The 11,035-nt window shown below is 35.8% G+C and overlaps 1 protein-coding gene across 5 annotated transcripts in view; it reads left to right on the plus strand.

Annotated features, from left to right (window-relative positions):
* LOC123530824 (SWI/SNF-related matrix-associated actin-dependent regulator of chromatin subfamily A-like protein 1) overlaps positions 1 to 7,981 on the plus strand; it is a 43,321-nt gene extending 35,340 nt beyond the window's left edge. For all 5 annotated transcript variants that reach the window (XM_053518757.1, XM_053518759.1, XM_053518756.1 and 2 more), the window contains 5 exons: positions 597 to 782; positions 1,851 to 1,951; positions 2,072 to 2,159; positions 2,671 to 2,794; positions 7,548 to 7,981. In XM_053518757.1, the coding sequence (XP_053374732.1) occupies positions 597 to 782; positions 1,851 to 1,951; positions 2,072 to 2,159; positions 2,671 to 2,794; positions 7,548 to 7,861 (813 nt within the window). In that variant the 3' untranslated portion in view covers positions 7,862 to 7,981. The remainder of the gene's footprint in view (positions 1 to 596; positions 783 to 1,850; positions 1,952 to 2,071; positions 2,160 to 2,670; positions 2,795 to 7,547) is intronic.
* Positions 7,982 to 11,035: the final 3,054 nt, after the last annotated feature.

The following is an 11,035-nucleotide window of genomic DNA, read 5'->3' on the forward strand; positions in this document are numbered from 1 at the left end:
TTTAAAACTTGCAACAGTTTTTCACCATCATAAGTGGACACTGAACATCAAGAAACATAACTCTATCCTGCTTTTTGCAAGAATGATGGCCCTTTTTAGACTTAGAAAATCATGGGTAGGACAATATTTCTATTACACAAAAAAGATCAGATGAGCGTCAGCACCCGCAAGACGGTGCTCTTGTTACCTCTAGGCATGGAAAAGGCATGCATAATTACTGCAGATGAATTTGGTTAAAACTTTGATTGGTCTGTGATCATTATTTGAAAAGAAAAATAAGTAAAGATCAAACCAAGAAATGTCCTGGGAAAATTGTGACATTTTCTGCCATGAAATATGTCAACAAGATGACTTTTAAAAAAATTAAAACCAACAGAATTTCACATGGTGAAGTTTGCCGATTTTGCTACTGATGGGAAAAGTCCCCTCTGTCAATAATTACGTGTTAAAGTATGGGACAGATGTCTAGAAATGTGAGAAAATTAGTATTGCAAGGCTTCTTTGTTAAATGTTAGTAGCTTATTTTCAATATTTTTGTACTGAAAATATTTTCTACATAGTCCCAAATAATATTTGAACCTGTAATTGTTTTACAGATAGATTTGAACTATATGCGGATTGATGGGAAGACAAACTCGGAACAGAGGAACTTCCTGTGTAAGAAGTTTCAGTTAAACGAGGATGTTAAAGTTGCTATTCTCTCTATTACTGCTGCAAATGCGGGGCTAAATCTTTCATCTGCTTGTCTTGTTGTCTTTGCAGAACTCTTCTGGAATCCAGGGGTAAGATCCCATCTTGCATAATCTGTAAAGTGTATACAGAACTAGCTTGGCACAAACATAGTGTTGTGTAATACATGCTCAAAGGTCAAGGCCACTCAAGATTTTATGTCATTTTTGTTGTCCTGTCAAACTTTTATGTAAGTGAATGGGTTGGTCCAGTCTAGAACTTAAACTGATGGATATTCAAATAGCTTGGCATAAACAGTTATTACAACAAGATGACTTGTCCCTTATAAGTCATAGAGCCCTTGTTCAAAGGTCAAGGTCACTGATAGGGCTTTGTGTCAAAAACATCATAGGGACATCCATTTCATATGGACGCATTTCTAATTAAGAGTGTCATTAAGGCTGCTTTGGCTACTGTAAATGTACACAGTTTTACTGGAACAAAATTTAGTGAATTTGAAATATTGAGTATGTAGACGAGGTTTTGTATTTGCGAGTTTGTAAAAAAAGTTATCCTGCTTGTTGAGTCTTAAGAAGTTGGTGTCCATTTAACTGTTAAATGTCTACTGATCTATGATACTAGTACTGTAAAGACTGATTGCTATATCGTTGTTAATTGTATGGATGTTATAATACCTCTAATTACCTGTAAATCATGATGACACTACTATACCTATAGCAAAGATCACTATAGAATCACTGCTTTACATGTAATCTACATCCTGAAGCATAAATGTTGGTGTTTGCTTTATTAAACCCGCTGCCAACACCAAGTTATGTGAACTCTAAATTAAACATTTATATTGTTTGTTTGTCGTCAAAGTATTCTGTCCTATAGTAGATACAAAAACACAGAACATATTAGATTTTTGTTAATATGGCAGTTTCCGTTTGAAATGTTAAGGAATGTTTGTTTAATGTGGAAAACTTTTCATTTGCATCATACTTACGATTTATACTTGCACAAGGATTAATGGTCAAGAGGACCTTGCGCATATAGCAAAAATTAAACCTTCAAGGACATTTCTGCTTCTACATTGAAAAATTGCCAAGTAAATCTTTATTTATATGACTGAGATATTCAAGAGTCACCTATGTGATGAATTTAAATTTATTGTATAGATACTGGTACAAGCAGAGGACAGAGCCCACAGGATTGGTCAACAGGATATGGTGAATGTCCAATATCTTGTTGCTAGGGGAACGTCAGATGACCATATTTGGTAATTTTATAATTAGATTACTTCTCCATAATAAAATATAGTTTTAGTTGAAATAGAAATGGTTTTGTTAGGAGTAAAAATAAAACATTTCACTCAGACATGTAATATTTGTTATACCAGGCCTATGATACAGAATAAATTGGATGTGCTTGGTAAAGCTGGTCTCTCAAAGGACAACTTTTCCTCTGCAGAAACTACCAGACTTAGGGTAAATACATAAACAGTACTATTCTCTTGAATGTTCTATTACAGTAATTTGTAATTTTTATATGTACAAAGTTTTGACTCCAGTATTTGAATAATGACAATGAATTTTAAATGACCACAAAGTCATTTTACTTCGTTGGAGAATGCCTGTATAACAGTATATAGTCCTTCCCTGAAAACATCAAAAGTTAATACCCAAATGCCTTCATCAATATTATTGGAAAATATCATAAAAATATATTGCCTACTTCTTGATATATCAACATTAATGGAAAGCATGGTAACAACATTGTTATCTTGTTTATGAAACATACACTGTTTTAGTGTTTTAGGGTGCAACAAAATTGCATCCGAGTTATACTTGGAATTTCTATTTACATAAAAAAAAGATATTTCTAGAAAATATTTACCTATGCAGTCTGAATTGAATTAGCATATGTGTGGTATACATGTATCCCTAAAAGGATTCACAAGAAGCTCTTTTGTAACTATTTACAATCATTACACTGTAGGACCAGAGACAAGAGGAGATAACAAAATTCCTGGAGGAGTCTTTCTGTGATGATGGAGTTGTTTCCCATGTTGCTGATAATAATGGTATTTTTGAAGAGGAATTTGAAAGTTCACCAAAGAAAGGTACAGTCACTGTTAATACTTACTTTTAAAAAGATAGTTTGAACTAGGAACAGGTTGAAAAATTCAGAAAAAAAATTCGTACATACACCGGGTAGGTAAACATATATATGTGAAGGGTTTTATTATCTCAACATTTGATTTGAATACCGTATTTTGGTGCGTATAGGTCGCACTTTTTCTACCCATTTTGTTGCCTGAAAAAGTTCCTGCAAACTATACGACAGAACATTGCCAGCAGTTATTTTTTCGGGCCAATTTTCTGACGTAGTTCTCGCAAAATTACGTGCATCTGTTACAAACGAACAAAATGGATAAAAAATATCAATATCGGCGGCTTTTCAACCAATAGCGGTTACTTTCAATAAAATATATCGTAAATAACCCATACAGACTATTAAAATTACGAATGACTTTAATTCAAAGATGTTTTTGCAGTCTGAATTACGTTTGTTTCTACTTTCGTTTTACTGGACGCCATTGACATGTACTCCGGGTTGGATAAAATCCGGACAGATCCGTCCTCCATTCCAAACATTGTTTATACTAATTCTTAGCGTATTAAAAAACTTCAAAGATAATTTTTTTTTTACTTTTGATTTTTAAATAAAAGAAAAAAATCCAAAAAGAGATATTTTGTTAATCTTTTTACTCAGAATCAAAAGAACATGGTTAATCACATGACACGGAAAGGTGTAATAATTGCTGTGCAAACAATTCACACTTTAACTTGCATGATAACAGAATGTAAACGCAAACCGTCTTCTGGCAATTAGTGTCAAAAAGCCGCTTTTCTTTGATGTAGTCTGTTACCGATACTACTGTTGGTACGAAACGGTTGGGAACGAAAATAACACTGTCCGATTTCCACCAATCAGGTTCTGACAATAATTCAGTCCACGGCATCAATATGGCCGCCGCCATAACTTTTTTGAATGTTTCTCATTGCAGAGTTGGTGCAGCCGTTCTGCGCTTGCACTGAATTATTATCAAATGGAACGCATGGCAAAAATACTCATTTTTTTGCATGTCCGCACGCATTTAGTGTATAATGTGCATAATATACTGACTAAAGGTTAGGGTTAGAATCACCATGGTTACAAAATATATACATTTAAGGTATTTTTGTTCAAATTTAGTCAATCCGGTATATACCGGAGTCTGTAATATATCACGGGCGCACCAACTCTGTATTTAGTCACAGCCAACTTTTTTTGCCGGTAAATATTAAATATTGCTGGTGGAAAAATCCGAAATTTAACTGCGACTAATACGCTAGAAGTTAAATTTTTCGACCATTTCCAGAGCAAAAATTAGATGCGGACTATACATTACCACGACCTATACACACCAAAATATGGTAAGCATTTGAGGTGTCAACATTCAGAATTCTGTAATGTTATCAGAATGAGACATAACACATTTATAAAACACATGCAAAGGGTACTTTAAATGTGCAGTACCTTGTGTATTACCTTACAGCATGTTTGTCTTAAACTGCATTGAAGATATTTCTTACTACTTCAGACAAAAAATACTCCAGTATCTGTAAGCATACACATATTGAAATCTCAACTTAACTTTTATTTTCATTCTGACAAATTTTAAATATGCATTTTGTTTAAGATAGCATTTTGCATCTCCAGATTTAACTAAAATATATTTTAGTATTTAATAAGAGATGAATATACAGCTTGCGTATGTGTTCTTGTTGTCACAGTGCACCAAGTGCTGTAATAACATAATTATGACCTAGCCAATTATTTTTTTTACCTTTTCATTATATACAATATTGACATTGTTATAAGACATTCAGAACTTACATTCTTGCTACCATATGCTATTATGCTTTTGACATTTGAGGCACCTAGTGTCATTGAATTTATGTCCTTTAATTGTTCCCAAAATGAGTTTTCAGAGCATTATAGTAAGGTACATAATCAAACATGAAAGGAGATTAATTAATTTGAAAACTAATGATTATTATGTCTCCCCCCCCTCTGGGGGAGACATTGTTTTTGCCCGTACGTTACGCTTCATTTTCGAGCAATAACTGGAGAACCATTTGACCTAGAACCTTCAAACTTCATAGGGCTGTAGGGCTGCTGGAGTAGACGAGCCCTATTATTTTTGGGGTCACTCTGTCAAAGGTCAAGGTCACAGGGGCCTGAACATTGAAAACCATTTCCGATCAATAACTAGACAACCACTTGACCCATAATGTTGAAACTAATAATAGGATGATTGGTCATGAAGAGTAGATGACCCCTATTAATTTTGGGGTCACTACATCAAAGGTCAAGGTCACAGGCGCCTGAACATTGAAAACCATTTCCGATCAATAACTAGAGAACCACCTGACCCAGAATGTTGAAACTTAATAGGATGATTGATCATGAAGAGTAGATGACCCCTATTGATTTTGGGGTTATTCCGTCAAAGGTCAAGGTCACAGGAGCCTGAACATGGAAAACCATTTCCGATCAATAACTAGAGAACCACTTGACCCAAAATTTTGAAACTTCATAGGATGATTGGTCATGAAGAGTAGATGACCCGTATTGTTTTTGGGGTCACTCCTCAAAGGTCAAGGTCACAGGGGCCTGAACATTGAAAACCATTTCCGATCAATAACTAGAGAACCACTTGACCCAGAATGTTGAAACTTCATAGGATGATTGGTCATGTAGAGTAGATGACCCCTATTGCTTTTGGGGTAACTCTGTCAAAGGTCAAGGTCACAGGGGCCTGAACATTGAAAACCATTTCCGATCAATAACTTTAGTACCACTTGACCCAGAATGTTGAAACTTCATAGGATAATTGTACATGCAAAGTAGATGACCCCTATTGATTTTGGAGTCACTCCGTTAAAGGTCAAGGTCACAGGGGCCTGAGCATTGAAAACCATTTCCGGTCAGTAACTTGAGAACCACTCGACCCAGAATGTTGAAACTTTATAGGATGATTGTTTACATAGAACAAATGACCCCTATTGTTTTTGGGGTCACTCCGTTAAAGTTGAAGGTCACAGGGGCCTGAACATTGATAACCATTTCCGATCAATAACTTCAGAACCACTTGATCCAGAATGTTGAAACTTCATAGGATGATTGAACATGCAGAGTAGGTGACCCCTATCCATTTTGGGTCAGTCTATTAAAGGTCAAGGTCACAGGGGCCTGGTCATGTAAAATCATTTCTGGAAAATAACTGGAGAACCACTTAACCTAGAATGTTGAAACTTAATAGGATGATTGGACATGCAGAGTAGATGACCCCTATTTATTATGTCTCCCACCACACAGTGGTGTGGGAGACATATTGATTTACTCTAGTCTGTCTGTGTGTCTGTCTGTCACAAAGCTTGTCTGCACTATAAGTCGAACATTTCTCATCCGATTTTCACCAAACTTAAACAAAATGTGTTTGACCATAAGACCTCAACCAAGTTTGATAACTAGCTAAATTGGCCAAGACACTTCGGAATTATGGCATTTGACAATAATTTATGAATCACCTAGATGCATAAATATGCTGAAGACTTCATTCTCAAACATGCACCAAAAACCATTCATCTTGTCCGCACTCTAAGTCGAACATTTCTCATCCGATTTTCACCAAACTTGAACAAAATGTGTTTGACCATAAGACCTCAGCCAAGTTCGATAACTAGCTAAATCGGCCAAAACACTTCGGAATTATGGCATTTGACAATAATTTATGAATCACCTAGATGCATAAAAATGCTGAAGTCTTCATTCTCAAACATGCACCAAAAACCATTCATCTTGTCTGCACTCTAAGTCAAACATTTCGTATCCGATCTTCACCAAACTCGAACAAAATGTGTTTGCAAATAAGACCTTGGCCAAGTTCGATAACTAGCCAAATCGGTTAAGACACTTCGGAATTATGGCCCTTGACAATAACTAATGAATCACCTAGACTCATAAAAATGCTGAAGTCTTCATTCTCAAACATGCACCAAAAACCATTCATCTTGTCCGCACTCAAAGTCAAACATTTTTTATCCGATCTTCACCAAACTTAAAATGTGTATGACCATAATTCCTCTCCCAGGTTCGATAACTAGCAAAATTGGTATAGGCACTTCAGAATTATGGCCCTTGAATTACTGAAAATCAGGCATTTTACTCTTCAAAGGTATACTTGTTGTGACTAAACAGTATAAAAACACTGACTTAGTGTTTAGATGATTAGGCAGTTGTGGGAGACATGCGCTTTTCTCAAAAGTAGCTCTAGTTTTGAGGTCACTTGATCAAAGGTCAAGGTCACAGGAGCTTGAACAGTGACTTGAGAACCACTAGGCCAATAGTGTTGAAATTTAGCGGGATGACTGGACATGCAAAGTAGATGATCCCTATTGCAGCCAACCATCAGTGTCTCTTTGACTTTCGCTCCTGACCCCTATTGACTTCTTGCCTATAGAACTTGGGGGAGACATGTGCTTTTTTACAAAAGCAATTTCTAGTTACAGTCTGGTTCCAAGTGCAGAATTTCACTCAAGATAATTGAGCCTCACCATGAGAAAACCAACATAGTGCATTTGCGACCAGCATGGATCCAGACAGGCTTTGAAAGTGAGCAGCATGGATCCTGACCAGACTGCACAGATGTGCAGGCTGGTCTGGATCCATACTGGTCGCAAATGCACTATGTTGGTTTTCTCATGGTGCGGCTCAATTACCCATTCAGGAATCATTCATTCACAGTTTTATTGGCCTTTTTTCAGCATTTAAACAGTCGAGCATATTGAAGTATACTTCACCAGCTAAAGACATAGAGACTTTCAGAAGTTCCAGTACTCCACCTAAAGAAAAGAAACCAAAAGGACTTTTTAAATACTTCACCCCAGAGAAGAAATCTGGCAGTGATGTCTATAATAACCCCAGTGAAAATTGTGCTACTTACTCTACATTTGAGGGTCATAGTTCAAGGCCAGATGAGAAAGGTCAAGATGATGACCTTGAGAAATTTCTGCTGGACAGTGATGAGGAGTGGGAGGGTAATGATGATGGACCTATTGTGAAAAAGAGGAGAACTTGATACATTAGTACAGAGTATTATTTGAAAGGGACTTGTGCTATATTTTAAGTTGAATACCCCATTGAAACTTGATGCTATACTCATATTCAGATTTAAAGATTTACCATCATTAGTTTTGGAAATTCTTATTCACACTCAGATATTGTTCCTGATAGGTATATTACAGTGACATCTCTGAGGAGCAAACACCTGTAAAGAGAGATTGTTGTTGCATTTTTATCTAAATGTACTGAGAGAGAAGTGTCCACCTTTGTAGAGAAATTGTTTCTCATGTGAGGTTCTAGGGTTTTTTTGGGGTTTGTTTTTTTTTTCAATATAAAACAAGAGGCTGATATTTGGCTTCTTCATAATTATAAAACGGCTACTTCACAATTCAAAAACAGCCGGTTTGCTGTTGGAAAAAAATACACTCACTGTACCCTGGAGAGGTTGCAGTGTTTCCAGCTGAAAAGTATTCAGCTATAAACTGACAAGTGCTCATTGGTCGAAGCCATATTATGCAAAATGTTACCTGTTGAAAATATTTTTATAATTTACATATTTAGTGGAAAACGTTTTTTAAGCACCTATTTAAGATACAGTGTGATTTGATATATGTATAACATGCATCATTTTTCTGCACAATAGTTGTTTCAACTTTAAAAGATCATTCAACATTAGTTTCACTGTTATATAAATTAAATTTTGTGTTTTCTGCTTCTATTCATCAACATTCCAGTGTGTGAATTTTTAGTGCCAAATATTTAATTATCAACTGCCTAAAGATTAGGCATATAGCAGTGGCATACGTAAGAAGTTGTTGGGAATATTCTCAACAGAATTTTTTACTGCAATGCAACATGGCTTAGTGTAGCGGTGTGAGGAATGATATAGGTAGTTTGCACTGAGACTCAATATTCGTATGCATTTTAGTTTGCTTGGGTCAAGGTCATTGTTACTTAGTCTAGAAAACAATTTTCATGCCCCCTTTGAAGATGTTGGTTGGTCTGTCGGTCTGTAGACCAACCAGTTTCTGGATGATAACTCTAGAATACTTAGGCCTAGGATCATGAATGTTGATAGGGACGTTGGTCATGACCAGCAGATGACCCCTATTGATTTTGAGATCAGTAGGTCAAGGTCACAGTGACCCGGAACAGTTAAACTGTTTCCGAATGATAACTCAAGAACGCTTGGGCCTAGGATCATGAAAGTTGATAGGGAGGTTGGTTATGACCTGCAGATGACCCCTATTGATTTTGAGGTCAGTAGGTCAAGGTAACATTGACTCAGAACAGTAGAACTTTATTTGCCAAATAACTAGAGAATGCTTTGGTCTAAGGTCACATTTGATACGAAGGTCATTTATGACTGGTAAACATCCAGTGCACAGTGACCAAATAATTTCCATTCCTTGTGCAGTTACTGAATGCATTAAGAGGGCATTTCGTGTTCTACGAGCACTTGTTTTTTCAGTAACTTTTGAAAGGAATAATTTTATCCCAAAAAAAGATTGAGTTTAGTCAAGGACGAGATATTTGGTCCTAACTAACAGTTATTTGATAAAACTACATCACCTTTTGTAGAGTGATAGTTCTTTTCCTAAGCATGTTTGAAAGAGGGTACGGTTTCATTAAATATGCTGTTTTTCTGCTTAAATTTGTTGATAATATACTATTGAAATTTTGCTGATACATGTATGTATGTATAGTCATATGTTGAACATTGATAATGTGTTAATTTAATAGATGACAGAGCACACAAAAATTAAGTTTCACACCAAGAATGTTTATCTATGATTATCAGGTTATTGTATTTGTGTTTAGAAATATGCACATTTATTATATACCTATATAAATTCTGTAAAAAATCCGCTTGTATTTCACAATTAAATATGAACAGACAGACAAAAATTCCGTATTGTATATTGTACCTTCCGTATTGTATGCTGCCGGACTATTTTCATTAATATGCATGACCCGACACATTTCTATAAATAGCGCACATAAAAACTTCACTAAGTTCCATTTAATATCGATAAACATTGATGATTTCGTTCAAGATCAAAACAAGAATCAAAATGGTAAAGATATATGATAAAAGGGTCATTATAACAGTAGCTAGATCTGGGACTTTGTATTCGGCTCTCGTGGATTTTGCAAGGTCGGATCACACTCTGTGCTTGCGCGCCTCGTGAGATCCGATCTGGCAAAATCCACTCGAGCCGAATACTGCATCCCAGATCAAGCTTCTGTTATAATAACCCTATTGTATTGCAGCAGAAATACAAAGGAGGGCAACATTACTTGAGAAAAGAATATGAATGCATATTTCTTGATGCAAATTTCTTAGACATATGCATGTACACTTACAAAAGATGCATATTTGTTCATAGTGGTAAGTAATATGTTGATGTTTATTGATTCATTGTAACTTCAGAGTTTAAAATTGGGTATGTTATTGTCTTTAATGCTCACTGTTAAGAGATTGCCACCATGTGTTCAAACTGAGTCTTTGCTTGCCTTTAATGTCATGCTTACCTGCACTAAAAGATAATTTATTGAAACACCTAATATATAATTGTACCATGTATTAAAGGAAAATCTTTAGTACTAACAGTATTGTTTCTTGTACAGTCATTCAAAATATACCTGAAGCAAGACATACACAAGATTTTCTTGGATTGAAGAATATCATGTAACTCTTTTTCCCAGGTTCAGAGTTGAAATCTTGACAGAGACCAGTCAGAAACTCAGCGATCTGATTAGCTGATTCAGAGTTCAGTCTTGAAACTGACCAATGGCAAAGCTTTATTCTGGGACTGGTGTCCAAACTCAGTTTTTTAGCAAGGGTAAACTTAGGTGACTAAGTTCTTTAAACTGGAGTGCTGAATTTTTAACTACCTCTCATGAGCAGGCTGTAAAACCGAGTATGCTATTACTTTTCTTAGTTGCATTCCAAAAGATCTTGAGACTTAATGAGCTATCAGAACTGCCGTCTTCGTGCCACTTTACCCTTGTACCTGGATTCAGTGTTCTGCTTTCTGGTCCTTTCGATTCATTGTGCCTGTTCAATATCAGTCTATGTAATAGAATTTTGCTGCAAGGGGTGTTTGAGGTATTACACTTTTAACTGCCTCTCATGGACAGACTCATCAAACTTGCAATCATTTTGCTTGATTCCTTAGGGTTTTCT

Source organism: Mercenaria mercenaria, chromosome 11 (genome assembly GCF_021730395.1).
Source record: "Mercenaria mercenaria strain notata chromosome 11, MADL_Memer_1, whole genome shotgun sequence".
In the NCBI taxonomy this organism is placed as follows: domain Eukaryota; kingdom Metazoa; phylum Mollusca; class Bivalvia; order Venerida; family Veneridae; genus Mercenaria; species Mercenaria mercenaria.